Genomic DNA, 19,263 nt, shown 5'->3' with positions numbered 1-19,263 from the left:
GTGAAGCTGGTAATGCTGTTTGTGGAGTTGTTTAATCCTCCTCTGCTGAGATCTTCACAGATTTAATGTCTTCTTTTCTCATCAGTTGATTTCATCTGAGGCTGTGTCTGAAGTCAGTTGTAGTTCTTGTGTTTCTGCTCGTCTCTTTTTCTGTTTTCTTCTTTCCTTCAGTGATTCTGCTTGTTAACAGGCTTATTAAGGCTGAGATGACTTCATATTTAATATACACAGATGTTGTGGCTCAGATAAGGTCCAGTTGTGGTTTATTTCTTTGCTCTTGGCTGAGATGTGGCATTGCTATGGCCTGCTTGTGGCCCAGATCTGGCAAACAGGAGCGGCCCACCCAAGTGCCGTAATTCCACACTGCATGTGGGCCAGATCATCTTTCCACGTGTGCCAGATGTGGGCCGGATCTGGGCCGACACAAGGTTGCCATGTGGGTAGTTGGCACTTCAGCACTGCGTTGTCATCGGTCCAGGCGAAGGTCCTTCGTCAGATCTGGATACGGCCTGGATCCGGCAGGCTGCAGGAAAACCTCGGGATAAACACAGACACTAAAATTAGCGTAGATGCCATTCTTCTCATGATGTAACGAGTACATCAGGATTTATGGGAAGTGTTCCCGGTTCCGGCTGACCTAATCTATGCAGCCTAACATTAAATTATAGAAGTCTATAATGTATTATGTGAATGCTAGGTCAAAGAGATGTGTCTTTAATCTGGCTTTGAACTGACAGAATGTGTCTGCTTCCCGGACAATGGTAGGAAGACTGTTCCAGAGTTTTGGTGCTAAATAGGAAAAGGATCTACCGCCAGCAGTCGATTTTGATATTCTAGGTATTAGTAACTGGCCGGAATTTTGAGATCGCAATAGACGTGACGGACTATAATGCGTTAAGAGCTCGCTCAAGTACTGCGGAGCTAAACCATTTAGTGCTTTGTAAGTAATCAGCAATATTTAAAAATCAGGGCCGGCCCGAGGCATAAGCGAACTAAGCGGCTGCTTGGGGCCCCCTCGCCACCAGGGGGCCCCCAAGCGAGTTTTTTTTTTTTTTTACATATTAATTAAATTAAAAAAGTGACATAAATGAATTAATGGATTAATAATTCAAGACAAGAAAATTCTGATTTCATGATCAACCTGCCTACAACTGCTGCTGTGTCTGCCAGTGTTTGAGTCATGCACATAACCTCGCATGCATAGACAATTCGTGCGCAAAGTCACGGTAATGTTAAGCCATGTCACAAAAATTTGATTTGATCAATGATTTATCCTTTAAATTTAATGATATTCAGAACAGAACAAGAATAAAAAAATAACTAAAAACAAGCCAAAACGAAATAATTTAAAGCGAAAGTGAAAGCGGCGTTGGGCTCACGTAGCCTATCTCTCTCATTAGAATCAAAATGTTTCAACATTCGCAATGGATTTGGATGGTAAACTATTCTTTATTATAGGCTTCTTTGTACTTCACCCACGTTCCAATATCGAGGGAAAAAAATCATTCTCTTCACATGCGCAAAAATGTGCTTGAAATCCAATATCGAGGGGAAAAAAAATCACTCTCTTCACATGCGCAAAAATGTGCTTGGAAACATCACAGTTGAGCGTTGCTTAGGCTACGAAGTGCTGAATAAGAATTGTAGGCTTATTTAAACAGAGCAGTGTAATTTTTATATGTTAGGTTGACTATTTTATTATTATATTTTATTACGGCTATAACGAACAGGCTGCGATGTCAAGATTGCAATGCTTGAATATGTTGTGTGTGTGTGTGTGGCACGGGCGCGATCGAACAGTGGAAACATAAAAACATACTCCGTCATGTTCATACAAGACATCATTCAAACTGCAGTGTTGCAAAACGTTTGAGGATATTTTGCAAATAAGTTTTTTAATATGTTTTGTGACAACTTGTTCTCAGAAGTTTCAAAGAGTTAGTAAAAGAGTAAAGAAAAAGTTAAAACATTTTTAAGTATCTATTTTTTATTAAATATTTATTTTGTATTAATACATAACCTCATTGTATTAATTTATAATGTAACATTATAGAGTGACATTGTGTCAATAATCGTCAAGCACAGGTGACTCCGCGTGGTGGGAGGGGGCCCCCAAATCAAATTCTGCTTAGGGCCCCCAAAAGGCTCGGGCCGGCACTGGTATGCGATGTTTAATAGGCAGCCAGTGCAGTTTTGACAGAACTGGGCTAATGGTCATACTTCCTGATTCTGGTAAGAACTCGAGCTGCTGCGTTTTGAACCAGCTGTAGTTTGTTTATTAAGCGTGCAGGGCAACCACCCAGTAGAGCATTACAATAATCTAGCCTTGAGGTCATGAACGCATGAACTAATTGTTCCGCATTTGTCAATGAGAGCATATGGTGTAATTTAGATATATTTTTAAGATGGAAAAATGCAGTTTTACAGATACTAGACACGTGACTTTCAAATGAAAGATTGGTATCAAAGAGCACACCCAGGTTCCTAACCGACGACGAAGACTTAACAGAGCAGCCATCGAGTGTTAGACAGTATTCTAGGTTATTACGTGAGGAAGTTTTTTGTCCAATAATTAGAAACTCTGTTTTTTCAGAATTTAGAAGTAGGAAATTACGAGTCATCCAATTTTTTATATCCGCTATGCATTCCGTTAATTTTGTGAATTGATAAGTTTCGAACGTTGTGGTCAATGGTGTCAAATGCAGCACTAAGATCGAGTAACACTAATAGCGAGATACAACCACGATCGGATGATATCAAATCATTTGTGACTCTAATGAGAGCAGTCTCAGTACTATGGTACGGTTTAAATCCTGACTGGAAATCCTCACAGATATCATTACTTTCAAGAAAGGAACACAGTTGTGAGGATACTGCCTTTTCTAATATCTTTGACAGAAAAGGTAGATTCGAGATCGGCCTGTAATTGACTAATTCTGTAGGATCAAGTTGCGTTTTTTTAACAAGCGGTTTAATCATAGCCAGCTTAAAGTTTTTTGGTACGTATCCTAGAGACAAAGATGAATTAATGATATTAAGAAGAGGATCTAGGACCTCTGGAAGCATCTCTTTCAGTAGCTTAGTTGGTATAGGGTCTAACATACATGTTGTCGATTTAGATGATTTAATGAGTTTAGTAAATTCTTCCTCTCCTATAGCAACGAATGAATCAAATTTTTCCTCAGGGAGACTACAATGCACTCCCTGATGCGATACTGTAGTAGACGGTTGCATAGTTATAATTTTGTCCCTGATATTATCAATCTTATAAGTGAAGAAGTTCATAAAGTCATTACTGCTGTGTTGCTTGGAAATTTCTGGGCTTGAAGCTTTATTTTTCGTTAGTTTAGCCACCGTTTCAAATAAATAGGATTATGTTTATTTTCTTCTAATAGGGTTGAAAAATAAGCAGATCTAGCAGCTTTTAAAGCCTCTCTGTAAGTAATTGAGCTCTCCTTCCATGAAATGCAAAATACCTCTAGTTTTGTTTTCTTCCAGTTGCGCTCCATTTTTCTGGCTGCTCTCTTAAGGGCCCGGGTGTGCTCGTTGTACCACGGCGTTGGACTATTTTCTTTAATCTTCTTTAAGCGCAACGGAGCAACTGTGTCTAAAGTGCTGGAAAAGAGAGAGTTAAACGTTTCTGTTGTAATATCTAGTTCTTCTAAGCTATCTGGGATGCTGAGATGATGAAACTGATCAGGAAGATTATTAATAAAGCAATCTTTAGTGGCAGAAGTGATAGGTCTCACATATTTGAAACACGGAGTTGGCTTTGCAGCCTTGGCTAAATGCAAATTACACGAGACTAGATAATGATCTGAGATGCTGAGATGATGAAACTGATTAGGAAGATTATTAATAAAGCAATCTTTAGTAGCAGAAATGATAGATCTAACATATTTGAAACACGGAGTTGGCTTTGCAGCCTTGGCTAAATGCAAATTACACGAGACTAGATAATGATCTGAGATGTCATCGCTCTGCTGCAGAATTTCAATGGCATCAACATCTATTCCGTGTGATAATATTAGATCTAGAGTATGATTACGACGATGAGTAGGTCCTGACATGTGTTGTCTAACTCCAATTGAATTTACAATGTCTTTAAATGCCAATCCCAATGCATATTTTTCATTATCGATGTGTATATTAAAATCACCAACAATTAGTACTTTATCTGCAGTCAATATTAATTCTGATAGAAAGTCCGCAAATTCTTTGATAAAGTCTGTATGGTGCCCTGGTGGCCTGTATACAGTAGCCAGCACAAATCTCAAACGTGATTTATCGTTTACACTATATATTTTTACATTAAGCACCAATGCTTCAAAAGAATTATATTTAAAACTTGATTTCTTAGTGGTTTTGAAACTATTACTATAAATTACAGCAACACCACCCCCTTTGCGTTTCAGACGAGGCTCATGTTTATAACAGTAATCTTGCGGGGTGGACTCATTTAAAGTAATGTAATCGTTTGGTTTTAGCCAGGTTTCTGTCAAACACAGCACATCTAGGTTATTATCTGAAATCATATCATTAACAATGAGTGCTTTTGAAGTAAGCGATCGAATATTCAGCAACCCAAGCTTTAGCATTTGCTCATCTGTATTATAGCTGTTTTTTATTTGTTGAACATCAATTAAATTTTTAACCTTAGATGGGTTAAAACGTTTTTTGGATTTCCAAATTCGGGGAACAGACACAGTCTCTATATGATGATAGCTAGGTGAAAGAGGCTCTATGTGATGGGATTTATCTGACCTTGGTGACGCGAGGCCGCTAGCAGACGGTCGGTTAAGCCAGTCTGTCTGCTTCCTGACCTGAGCCCCAGATTGTCATGTTTGAGCTCTAAGACTATGACCCAAATTACTAGAGAGAAGAGCAGCACCATCCCAGGAGGGATGAATACCATCTCTTTTCAACAGGTCAGGTTTGCCCCAAAAACTTTTCCAGTTGTCTATGAATTCTATATTATGTTGCGGACACCACTTAGACAGCCAACCGTTAAGCGAACACAATCTACTAACTATCTCATCACTCCTGCGAACAGGAAGGGGGCCAGAGCAAATTACAGTCCTTGACATCGTACTTGCAAGTTCACACACCTCTTTAATATTAATTTTGGTGATCTCCGACTGGCGGAGTCGAACATCATTAGTGCCGACATGAATAATGATCTTAGAGAATTTACGATTAGCAATAGCCAGCACTTTTAAATTTGCTTTGATGTCAGGCGCTCTGGCTCCCAGCAAACATGTGACTATGGTGGTTGGTGTCTCTATTTTCACGTTCCGTGTAATAGAATTGCCAATAACTAGGGCACAATCTTTCTCAGTGGGTGTTTCACTGAGCGGGGCAAATCGATTTGTTATGGTAATCGGAACGGAAGAGTGGTTTTTAGATCCGCGACTAGAGCGATCCCTCACTGTCACCCATTTGCCCGGCTGCACAGGCTCTACTTCAGCTGGAACCGACTCATGTAAAGTGTTCACTATGCTATGCGCATCCAAAACATCTGAAGCTCTAGCACTCTTACTATCCTCAATTAAAGTTTGGATGCGTGTTTCTAATTCTGAAATCTTCTCTGTCAACCTAACTGTCTCCTTACATTTATCACATATAAATCCTATATTGCCGACAGAGAAGGCTATGCTAAACATGTGACATGAAGTGCAGGTGACAATAACAGGACAAGACATTACTCACCTTGTTTGTTGACTGATTCTTACTCACCTGAGCTTTTATGAACTCAAAGGCGCGGACGCGCGAGAGAAAAATAAATAAATAAAAATAGCTGAGCGCACGGGTGGCGCGTTAACAGGCTAGCGAATTACTAGCGTTTTGTGCTAGTAGTACTAATAACAGAAGCTAGCGATGTCAGGTTAATCTGAGATGTTGGGTAAAATGTAGTAGTATAAACAACTAGAAATGGTAGTAAATGATGGTTCAAAACAAAGAAATACAAGGCTAAGACGGAGCTTACAGCACCGAAGCAAACAAACACACTCACAGCAGGCAGCGAGGCAGACAGGAGCAATCGATCAGCGATCACCTATAAGAATCAGCGGAAACATATAAGAAGATTAAAAAAAAAACACTGGATGGATTTTTATAATTTTATGATGGTTGTGTACAGGCACTGCCAACACACATTTCAGTACAATCAACTTGTAAAAGTGCATGTACCATTATATGACCCCTTTAAGTGATTCATTGAGTGATGATTGAGCATTATTGAAGACACCTGATGTTAACAAGCAGAATCACTGAAGGAGAAAATCTCTTTTTTAAGTTGCCATTATGGTGATCAGTGTTTGTTTTAGTTGGGCTCTTGACCCTTAAACTGTTGACGTTAGATTTAGTTTGGTTGCTGTAACTGAGTTATACCAGCCAGATGAACAACAAGAAAAGTTGATCAGGTGGTGTTGGTTATGTTTTGACATAATCATCATTTGACCTGAATCACAAAACTCATTTAGAGAGTTAGGTTTGCCTTGTTGATTACAGCAGCCTTTGTTTCTATACTGTACTATGTTCAGCATTTTCAATACAATCAAAAAGATTTCTTAAAAGTTGTTCAGATCAAAAGACTTTGAAGAAGTATATTATTTGGACACACAGACATCAAGAATTAGCCTGTGAATCTCAACAATGGTGACAATAATAAAGCATGTTGCAGTGCATTCTGGGTGCCACCAATTAAAACTCATTCATGGCTCCCATCATGCATTGCAGTATGAATAAATTATGATCTGAATTGTCTAGTTAATTTCCTTTCCCTAATTGAATATTCTTTTTGTCACCATTGTTGAGAATCATACACTGATGTCTGTGTGTGCCTAAAGATCCTATCTGGACCTTATTCTGTAGAATCACTGTGATGCTGTAATCAACAATATACATTCCACTCAGAGATTAAGCTCTAAATGAGTTCAGTGATTCAGGTCAAATGATGATTATGTAAGGAATAATTGACGACAGGCAGTTGAATTATTAGAAAAATAATGCACACCCGAGGTGGTAATGCGGTCACGACGCGAAGCGGAGTGGCCGTTACACCTCGGTGTGCATTATTTTTCTAATAATTCAACGGCCTGAAGTCAATTATTCCGCTTATACTACAGTTACCACACCTCGAAACATTGTTCAGATTATATTTCAAGACGTTTGTAAAGTTGTTGTCATTAAAACGCTCTTGTATGTACTAATTTCTTACGCATGTAATACCATGCCTCCGTTGCTAATTCCAAAACGTAATTTTAGAGTTAGTAACGGAGGTTTGAGCCACTGATAGCAGACTAATGCTGGGACACACGACTAGCTGACACATTCTCTGACTGTTTTCATCGACTGCAGCAGATTTTAAACACCGACTTTGAACACAGACTGAACGCGCTGAACACGCGTTTGGGCATGATCAGTCATAAGTATCAAATTACATTCATAACCGGCCTTAAAGTGTGTCCCCGGCTTTATGCAGCTATTAATGCAGTTATTAGACAGAGATGTTGCAATAATGAGACAGAAAAGCATGTGCGTCAATAGGCTATTATTATTTATTTATTAATTCAATTCGTTATAATTAATTTGTTCATTCTTTTTTATATTATTGACAGATGACAGTAGACTAGCCAAATAAATGAAACACAAAGCCATTTTAACAAGTAGGGCTATCAATAATTATTTATTTGTTATATATTATCTGCAATAAAAATCCGTGCTGCAGGACTATCCATTTATTTAGCCTATATTCAGATTCAGATTCTATTGATTATAGATAGCCTAGGACTATATACTTTATTTATTAACATTAAACTGCATGTTTCCATTGATTGTGAAGCTAGACATTGAAGATCAAGCGCATGGGGCTGCATGTTTTTTTCTTGTTATGAATTGTATCCTATTTTCCGTTATTACCGTTAACTACGCGAAGTGATATGGCACTGTAATGCGGTCAAGACCTGCCTGGAACTACTTTAGCCGTGCCTTTCCCTGAATATAATGCACACCTTAGAACGTTCTTCAAACAATCAGATTCAAGCATTCAACAGCCCTGTAGTATAAGTTCAAATATAGCCAACACCACCTGTTCACCTTTTCTCTTTGTTTATGTGGCTGTTATAACTCTGTTACAGCAGCCAAACAAAATCTAAAGTTAAACATTTAAAGGTCAACTGCCCAACTAAATCAAACACTGATCTCCATAATGGTGACTAAAATGGTAATTTTTCTCCTTCAGTGATTCTGCTTGTTAACATCAGGTGTCTTCAATAATGGTCAATCATCACTCAATCAATCACTTAATTAGCTCATTACCTTTAACACTTTTGAGTGTTAATTGAACACTCATATTTTAACACCTTAACACTCTTGAGTCTGGAGCCATATAAACTCCCAGGAGAGTTCATTTAACACTGGAGTTTTTGCTGTGCAACTGATTTCACTAATTAGTTCTCTCTCCTGCTGAATTAGCAAATCCAGGTGATCGGAACAAAATACTGAGGAGGACTTTTACTTTCTGAACCTGGACTTTCCGCCTCTGAATAAAACACTTCACATGCTGCAGAGAAACTTCATTATTTTCTGTAAAATACTGTCGTTTTTTTTCTTTCTTTTTTTTTCATTATTTGCATATGAAATATTGAGGAAACTGAATGTCAGATTCTTACTTTAATATTAGTTTATGGATTCCCGCTGACAACCTGGCAATGGAAATTTTGCAATGGTCATTTTTAGATCAAGAAAATGGAAATAAATTCTTAAAAAATAGTAATAATAATAATATATAGATGATTATACTGGTGTGTAACGTGTTTACTTCCAATTTAAAAGTTTTTTATTTATTTTTATTTAAGACGCATTGATGTTTAGATAATCCTATAAATGCATTTGAATGGATCGAAATGAATCGCTCCGAATTAGCAAAAGAAGAAGAAGAAAAAAAAGTAATGTCTAAAGCTGCACTTTTGGGTACATTTTGTAATGAAACGTTTTTCAGAAATGTGTTATTTCTTAATATATTTCCATAACAGCTAATCTCTCTGCAGACCCCTGCTACAACTACACTGTGCTGGACAATCCATGGAGATCCATCAATAATACATATGGTTCAGTCAGAAAGTGTGACACGTCTGTCTCCTGGAGAGGCTGGTATCGTCTCTTCATTAATGGTGTGAGAGCTCATATCCCAGACACATGTGTTGCTAAGTTCAGCTGTGGCACTGATATCCCACTGTGGATTCGTGGTGGACACCCAACAGTAACAGATGGAGTCGTCACTCGAGATGTCTGCAGTCACTGGAACAATTACTGCTGCTATTTCGGGTCTTTTCCCATTAAAGTCAAAGCCTGTCCAGACAATTATTATGTCTATGAGCTGCTTAGTCCAACTGTGTGTAATTCAGCATACTGTGCAGGTAATTATATTCACATGAGCTCTTTCTACACACTCATGATATTTGTGTCTCTGTTCATTAATCACTATTCATCCAAACTTTCAGACACTGGCAGCATTAACACCAGCCCTACAACTGTCACACCAGTGACCATCTCACCTGGTAATGTTACACATTGTGTTTCTATTGGGTTATTTTCCCAAAATTATCATCAGAGGTGTAAAGTCCAGGTTCAGAAAGTAAAAGTCCTCCTCAGTATTTTGTTCCGATCACCTGGATTTGCTAATTCAGCAGGAGAGAGAACTAATTAGTGAAATCAGTTGCACAGCAAAAACTCCAGTGTTAAATGAACTCTCCTGGGAGTTTACTTGGCTCAAGAATGAGCTAATTAAGTGATTGATTGAGTGATGATTGACCATTATTAAAGACACCTGATGTTAACAAGCAGAATCACCGAAGGAGAAAAATGACCATTTTAATCACCATTATGGAGATCAGTGTTTGATTTAGTTGGGCAGTTGACCTTTAAATGTTTAACTTTAGATTGTGTTTGGCTACTGTATCTGAGTTATAACAGCCACATGAACAAAGAGAAAAGGTGAACAGGTGGTGTTGGTTATATTTTAAAATAATCATCATTTGACCTGAATCACTGAACTCATTTAGAGCTTAATCTCTGACTTATATGTATATTGGTCATTACAGCATCACAGTGATTCTACAGAATAGGGTCCAAATAGGATCTTTTAGGCACACACAGCAGTGTATGATTCTCAACAATGGTGACAAAAATAATATTCAATTAGGGAAAGGAAATTACTAAGACAATTCAGATCATAATTTATTCATGCAGCAATGCATGATGGGAGCCATGAATGAGTTTTAATTGGTGGCACCCAGAATGCACTGCAACATGCTTTATTATTGTCACCATTGTTGAGATTCACAGGCTGATTCTTGATGTCTGTGTGTCCAAATAATATACTTTTTCAAAGTCTTTTGATCTGAACAACTTTTAAGAAATCTTTTTGATTGTATTGAAAATGTTGAGCATAGTACAGTATAGAAACAAAGGCTGCTGTAATCAAGGCAAACCTAACTCTCTAAATGAGTTTTGTGATTCAGGTCAAATGATGATTATGTCAAAACATAACCAACACCTCCTGATCAACTTTTCTTGTTGTTCATCTGGCTGGTATAACTCAGTTACAGCAGTCAAACTAAATCTAACGTTAACAGTTTAAGCTCAGAAATGACTTTGTTTCTGTTATACATCTACAGAAGTTGTTATTGAGATGTTTAATTGAAAATGTTTGGTTTGAAGTTACCATTATAGAGATCAGGGCTTGCTTTAGTTAGCATGCTGACCCTTGAGTTTTTAAAGTTAGTTTTTCACTGGCTTAATGAGTTGTGTTTTTGTAAATCACATTTGTGCACATACACAGTATGTGGAAGCTTGTGGTTATATTGTTTATGATGAATAAATCATCATATAGCCTGTTCATTCACTAAATCTACTTTAGTTTTTAGTCCTCTATCATAAGTGTTACATTACTACCACTGTGAAACTACAGCAATAAATTACAATGATGATTTTTTAATTTTTTTGACACATCATGCACAACCTAAAAAAGAAACAGCACTACAACATCTTGTAGAAACACAGATATATCAAAAAACTTCATATGTCTCTCATCAATGGTGGCAATATTTTTTTATTCATGCAGAAATGCATGCTGGGAGTTTTATACTATCCTGAAACCCAGCATGCATTGCAACATGAAAGTTTTTAATTGTCAACATTGTTTAGATTCATGTGCTGATTGTTGATGTCTGTGTGTGTCTGAGACAATCAGGAGCTCAAAATGTTATAAAGCACTATCCACCTTATTCTGCTCTAAACAATGGGCGCTGCCATAACGACGACTCCGGTTCCATACTTCCGGTTTGTAGCGCTTGACCTGTACTAGTAGCGAGAGAAGTTCAGTTTTAACGCTAACCACTCTAAACGTTTACTTTATTGAATGCATCTGATATGGAATCGGACATGGGCATTATCTCCTTCTTATCTTATGCTCGAAACACTCAGTTTCTAAAAAGTTTGAAATCTTCTTTGAATTGTTAAAACAAATAACAACAGCACATGAGGAGCTTATACTCATTCTCTCGCTGCTTGTACAGGTCAAGCGCTACGAACGGAAGTAGGCAACCGGAGTCGTCGTCATGGCAGCGCGCATTGTTTAGACTGAGCAGAATAAGGTGGATATTACAGAAACATTGCTGTATTTCACGTTATAGATTAACAGGTATGTTTAAAATGAAAAACACATACATACAAAGCTTTTACGCTGGTGAAGAACAGAGAATCAGACATGTCCAGGATGATTATGCAATCATCATAACAGTCAAAAACATCTAATCATCTTTTTCTTGACTTTTTATTGCCATAACAAATGTGTTTTATAAACTCACAGTTAAAGCAGTCAGAAAAACACTAATATAATGAAGTCAATGGTTCAAGAGCCCAACTAAAACAGATACTGATCTCCATCATGGTGATAATAAATTTATTATTTTCAACAACTAAATATCTGTTAATTCTCAACAATAACTGGAAGTCAGTTGTTGATCTTGTGTTTCTCTTTTTTCTGTTCTTGTTTCTCTGTCCTTCAGTGATTCTGCTTATCAGGTGTTCATCAGTGTCTCAATTCACTCACTTCTTTTCATTCACTCTGTCAAGGGGACTATATTAGTGAACTACACTGTTAACCCTTGCTGTAAAAAAAGGCCAAATTCTGACAATATCATACCATTTTCCATTAAAACTAGGGCTGTGCGATATATATCGTGAGATTGTTATGCGCATCTCGTCAGTAAAGCCGGTTCCTTGATTAGTAGTAAATCACCATCACCTGCTTTCAGATGGAGCGGCATTTAGGGCTGAGGAAATAATTAAGTGATTAATTTAGTGATGATTGAGCATTATTGAAGACACCTGATGTTAACAAGCAGAATCACTGAAGAAGAAAATCACAAATTGTAAGTTACCATTAAGGTGATGGGTGTTTGCTTTAGTTGGGCTCTAGACCATTATATGTTTACTTTAATATTTACTGTTGTTTGTCTGCTGTTATTGATTAATAACAGTTAAATGAACAAAGTAAAATGTTATCTATCTTATAGTGTTGGTTATGTTTTGACATAATCATGCTGTGATCTGAAAAGGAAACTTATTGAGATAGTTTGGTTTAACTTGTTAGCAGCAGTTTAGTGATTCTTCAGCCTGTGATTATCAGTACTTTACTTATAATTCAAAATATTTAATAAACATTGTTCTGATCAATAGATGTTCAGATTACTTCATTTAAAACACCGACATCAATAATCAGCCTGTGAATCTCAACAATGGTGACAATAATAAAGCATGTTGCAGTGGCTGCCACCAATCACAACTCATTAATGGCTCCCATCATGCATTGCGGTATGAATAAATTATGATCTGAATTGTCTATGTAATTTACTTTTCCTAATTGAATATTCTGCTCCTCACCATTGTTGAGATGCATAGACTGAATCTTGAAATCTGTGTGTGCCTAAAAGAATGATTTTTTTTTTAAGCAACTTTTAAGAAATCCTTTATATTATATCAATAATGCTGGGCATTTATGCAGATTCACTAACCAACAATATAAATCGAAGTCAGAAAGAAGGATTTTAATGAGTTCAGTGATCAAGTTCAAATGATGATTGTCATAATATAACCTACACCATCAGACCACTTTTTTTTTCTTTGTTTATCTGTCAGTTATAACTCAGATACAGCAGCCAAATAAAATCTAAAGTACATATATAATGGTCTAGAGCCCAACTAAAGCAAACACCCATCACCTTAATGGTAACTTACAATTTGTGATTTTCTCCTTCAGTGATTCTGCTTGTTAACATCAGGTGTCTTCAATAATGTTCAATCATCACTAAATTAATCACTTAATTATCTCATTAACTTAAACACTCTTGAGTGTGGACTCATACACTCCCAGGAGTGTTAATTTAACACTGGAGTTTTTGCTGTGAAAGAGCCGTAGTTAACTGACAAGCTGAGCCATATCGCATTAAGTATCGCTGGCGATACGTCCGCGATATTAATGCGATATGGCTCAGCTTGTCAGTTAATTACGGCTCTTTGTAGTAAATGCCGCTTCATCTGAAAGCAGGTGATGGTGATTTACTACTAATCAAGGAACCGGCTTTACTGACGAGATGCGCATAACAATCTCACGATATATATCGCACAGCCCTAATTAAAACAGTAATATACCGTAGAAAACAAAAATAGCCTACAGGAATATACTGTGAATTAACATTGCTCAAAATCGACACTCAGAGGCTGTTTTCACAATCACACCCTATACCATCATTCACTATTCCCTACATTAGTTCACTAATAAAGTCCCCTTGACAAAGTGAATGAAAAGAAGTGAGTGAATTGAGACACTGATGAACACCTGATAAGCAGAATCACTGAAGGACAGAGAAACAAGAACAGAACAAAGAGAAACACAAAAACTACAATTGACTTCCAGCAACACTGAGTGTGAAACCAGTTTAACATTATTTCTTTCATACATGTACAAAAGTTCTTGTTGAGAATTAACAGAGATATAGTTAATAATAAAGTTTGTTGTCACCATGATGGAGATCAGTATTTGCTTTAGTTGGTCACTTGTCCCTTGACTACTTACCCTTCATCTCTCTCTGACTGCTGTAACAGTGAGTTTATAAAACACATTTGTTATGGCAAGAAAGAGCCAAGAGGAAGATGATCAGGTGTGTTTGGCTTTTGTGATAATGTCACAATCATCCTGGACATGTCTGATTCTCTGATCTTTTCTGTATTTATTCTTTGAATTTATGTGTATTTCATATTTACCATATATCTGTAAATCTACAACATAAAATCAATACTTCTATAATAAGGTCTTCTGAAGAATATGGTAATCATATAGTGCATTAAAAAACTCCTGCTTGACTCAGACACACACAGACATCAACAATCAGCACATAAATCTCAACAATGGTGACAATCAAAAGTTTCATGCTGGGTTCCAGGATAATATAAAACTCCCAGCATGCACTGCTGCATGAATAAAAAAAAATATATTGCCACCGTTGTTGAGATTCATGTGCTAAATTGTGATATCTCTGTGTTTCTAAAAGACAGTTTAGCTCTGTTTCTCTGGTTATGCATGATGTGTTAAAAAAATTAATCATTGCAATTTATTGTTGTAATAAAGTCATACTGGTTAATAATAAGTGTAATGGCTGGAAGTCAGTTGTAGGTCTTGTGTTTCTCTATTTTCTGTTCTAACAGCAGGTGTTCATCAATAATGCTCAACAATCACTTACATATTCACTTAATTATCTCACTGCAACACTGTCTCAATGTTACTTTTACTCTTTGTAGTGTGGATTTCCCTGTGGGGTTGAAAGGGTTAACAGTGTAAGATAAAAAGACACACCCACAAAATGTATTTTAACAGTAATAAACTGTAAGTTATAAAACAGGTATATACTGGCAACACTGTTGCCAGTAGTTTACTGTAAAATGTATTTTTTGGGTCACCATTGTGCAGAAGAGTAGAGCCTGTGCTTCAGTCCAGGAGAAGATCTACAAACATTGATGATTTACTGCATGTTGCTTTATTTAACAGGCGGTGACTGTGTAGTTGCTGGTCCAGTGGAAGTCTCTTTATTTACAAAGGTTTTGTTGTGGTTTCAAATGAAATAAGTTCACAGTAATACTTTGCTCACGTTATTAATGCATTATAAATTTTAGTTAATACATTTAAATGACAGTTGGTCATTTAACATTATTTCTTTCATACATGTACAAAAGTTCTTGTTGAGAATGAACAGAGATTTAGTTAATAATAAAGTTTGTTGTCACCATGATGGAGATCAGTATTTGCTTTAGTTGGTCTCTTGTCCCTTGACTTCTTACCATTCATCTCTCTCTGACTGCTATAACAGTGAGTTTATAAAACACATGTTATGGCAAGAAAGAGCCAAGAGGAAGATGATCAGGTGTTTTTGTGATGATGTCACAATCATCCATGTCTGACTCTCTGATCTTTCCTGTATTTATTATTTATTATGGGTATTTCATATTTAGCATCTGTAAATCTACAACATAAAATCAATATTTGTGCAATAAGGTCTTCTGAAGAATATCTTAATCATATTTTGTATTAGATCATTTTGAACTCTTGTTTGACTCAGACACACACAGACATCAACAATCAGCACATGAATCTCAACAATGGTGACAATCAAAAGTTTCATGTCGCAATGCATGCTGGGTTCCAGGATAATGTAAAACTCCCAGCATGCACTCCTGCATGAATAAAAAATATATATATTGCCACCATTGTTGAGATTCATGTGCTAAATTGTGATATCTCTGTGTTTCTAAAAGACAATGTAGCTCTGTTTCTCTGGTTATGCATGATGTGTTAAAAAAAATGAGTCATTGTAATGTATTGATGTGGTTCACAGTGGTGGTAATGTAACACTTTTGATTGAGGATTAAACTCTGAATGAGTGAGAATGAATTCCTTAGTGAATGAACAGGCAATATGATGATTTTGTCATCATAATAATTCACAAACTGTGTGTGTGCACAAGAGTGACTTGCAAAAACAGCTCAAGCAGCAAAAAAAAAACTAATGTTTTAGCATCAGCATCCCAACTAAAGCAAACACTGATCTCTATAATGGTAACTTCAAACCAAACATTTTCAATTAAACATCTTAATAACAACTTCTGTAGATGTATGACCGAAATAAAGTCATACTGGTTAATAATAAGTATAATAATGCGTAATGGCTGGAAGTCAGTTGTAGTTCTTGTGTTTCTCTATTTTCTGTTCTAACAGCAGGTGTTCATCACTGATGCTCAACAATCACTTACATATTCTCAACAATCATTAACATTCACTTAATTATCTCACTGCAACACTGTCTCAATGTTACAATGTTCTTTGTAGTGTGGATTTCCCTGTGGGGTTGAAAGGGTTAACAGTGTAAGATAAAAAAGTCACACCCACAAAATGTATTTTAATAGTAATAAACTGTAAGTTATAAAACAGGTATATACTGGCAACACTGTTGCCAGTAGTTTACTGTAAAATCTTGTTTTTTGGGTCACCATTGTGCAGAAGAGTAGAGCCTGTGCTTCAGTCCAGGAGAAGATCTACAAACATTGATGATTTGCTGCATGTTGCTTTATTTAACTGGAGGTGACTGTGTAGTTGCTGGTCCAGTGAAAATCTCTTTATTTAAAAAAGTTTTGTTGTGGTTTCAAATGAAATAAGTTCACAGTAATACTTTGCTCACATTATTAATGCATTATACATTTTAGTTAATACATTTAAATGACAGTTGGTCAATTTAAAGCCAGTCGGTTTCTGCAAGTGAAATTAGTTAACTCGAGTTTTAGTGCATTTTTACAGTAACATACTGTAGATCACAGTAAAAAACTGTACAATTAACAGTAAATTGCTGGCAACAGTGTTGCCAGTATTTTACTGTAAAAAAAACCTGGTAAGGTCTAACAGTGTAATGTAGAGAATAGTGAATGAGGGTATAGGGTGTGATTGTGAAAACAGCCTCTGAGTGTCGATTTTGAGCACTGTTAATTCACAGTATATTCCTGACAGTATACACAAACTATTTTTGTTTTCTACGGTATAGTACTGTTTTAATGGAAAATGGTATGATATTGTCAGAATTTGGCCTTTTTTTACAGCAAGGGTTAACAGTCTACTAGAGAGATGACTTATGTTTGACTGAATCGTTTGCTTTATTATTGTATAGCTTCTTATAACGTTTAGGCTACACTGTTAACCATTGCTGTAAAAAAAAGGCTGTTTTCCCAATCACAATAATTTCCCAATGAGTCCCCTGTTTTCCCAATCATTCTGAACATGTCTGATTCTCTGATCACATCCAGCATAAAGGCTTTGAATTTATGAGTATTTAATATGTATTATATATCTGTTAAACTATAACATTAAATCCAACAATGCTTCTATTAACATTTATTATAAAGAATATTAAAATCATATAGTGCAGTAAAAGATTTTGAACTTGTCATTTATATGGACACAGGCATCAACATCTACAATCAGCATATGAATCTCAATAATGGTGACAATCAAAAGTTTCATGTTGCAATGCATGTTGGGTTCCAGGATAGTATAAAACTCCCAGCATGCACTGCAGTATGAATAAAAAAAAAAAAATATATATATATATATATATTGCCACCATTGTGAGGGGTCCAAGATGGCTGCCTAATCTGACGTGTTTGTGCGAGCTCCTGCACCATATGTGCTTAGATAGCGCAAAAAGGACCTTTAATTAATTGTATACTGCCTACGCAATTTTGTTGCTTCTTTGATTTGAAGACTGCCTTTATATAGTGTCACCATGGGGCGTAAACGTAGTCATTTGAGTAACTCTTCGACTGATGCTAAGGAGGCTAGCGTTAATGCTAATGCACGCTCACCAGCCAGTAGCGGTCATGATTACGTTGTTGCTTGTGCAAGTGAGGAAAATGCGTTCTGTTTAGTTGAAGAGGAGTTTCCTGCATTGCCTATCACACCGAGTAAATCACCAGTCATAAAGAAGAGAGCAAGTGATGACACTCGAGCTGATATCTCATCGCAGCTATTAGGCATAACACAGCTGATCAATAGTCGTTCAGACGGAATTGAAAGAAAGATCTCGGACATGTCAGCTGAATTAAAGGCCGTTGTTGAGAAGGTTACTACTCTTGAGCGGCGAATGGATGGTGTTGAACGGCCTGTGGCTCAGTTGCAGCGGAGGATGGATGATATGGATACATATTTGAGAAGGCGTAATTTGAGGATATCCGGAATTCCTGAATCTGAGCGCGAAGATATTAAGCTTGAGGTTGTCAAAATCTGCCAAAAAGTTCTTCCTAGTGAAAAGGACAAACTCTCAGATGTTATCGACGTGGTCCATCGTCTCGGGAAGATGCAACAAGGTGGCGCCGGCGCGGATCGTCCCAGGGTGACCATTATGCAGTTCTCCGTTCGTTCTTACAGAGACGCTATCTGGAAGGCCGCGAAGAATTCTTCCTTTCTGAAAGAGAACGGTTTGCGCTTTATGGAGGATTTTTCAGCCGGAGATCGTGAAAGGAGAAGGAAGCTGTGGCCGGAGGTCCAAAAAGCACGTGCAGAGGGGAAGACGGCATACTTTGTTGGAGGCAGAGCTTTCATTCAAGGGCAGGGTGAAATCTTGTCTACTTAAAGTGCTTTCATTTTAATAATAGGCGTCGCCTGTTTTGACTTGGACTGATCTGTCGTGCACTTTGTAGACATTGTTACAGGTTTGTTTTATACATTTAAGAATCTGCCAATATTTTTTCATTACAGTGTTCTTTTTGTAATTTTTGACATTTACCATGGTGCTGCTTTTTTCAGCATTTTTGATTTTGTGACCTACTTTCAAAGATCTAAGTCCATAGAGCGTTCTTAAAGCGGGTTAATTGTTCCATTTTTTTGTGAATTCAAATGTCTCTTTCTGTTGTGTCTTTAAACGCCAGGGGTTTAAGAAATGTTGTTAAACGCAAGGCCTTATTTTTATTTTCTAGACAGTTTGGTTCTGATTTTGTTTTTATTCAAGAGTCTCATTCTAATGATAAGGATGTTAATTTTTGGAAGTCGCAGTGGGGTAATGAGATATGGTTTTCTCATGGTTCAGAGCACTCTGCAGGCGTTTCCTGTTTAAAAAATAATTTTGCAGGTGATGTGTTGCATACATACTGTGATGAGTATGGA

General features: G+C 36.9%; 1 protein-coding gene across 1 annotated transcript in view; it reads left to right on the top strand.

The window, feature by feature from the left end:
- Positions 1-19,263, top strand: part of LOC307152332 (adhesion G protein-coupled receptor E3-like) — an 89,545-nt gene that overhangs the window by 27,394 nt on the left and 42,888 nt on the right. Inside the window, exons 5-6 of the mRNA XM_079860876.1 lie at positions 9,051-9,419; positions 9,504-9,560. Coding sequence (XP_079717002.1) covers positions 9,051-9,419; positions 9,504-9,560 — 426 coding nt within the window. The remainder of the gene's footprint in view (positions 1-9,050; positions 9,420-9,503; positions 9,561-19,263) is intronic.

Source organism: Squalius cephalus (genome assembly GCF_949319135.1).
Source record: "Squalius cephalus genome assembly, chromosome: 2".
In the NCBI taxonomy this organism is placed as follows: Eukaryota; Metazoa; Chordata; class Actinopteri; order Cypriniformes; family Leuciscidae; genus Squalius; species Squalius cephalus.
The sequence above is the reverse complement of the archived record's forward strand: the minus strand, read 5'-3'. Positions and strand labels throughout refer to the sequence as shown.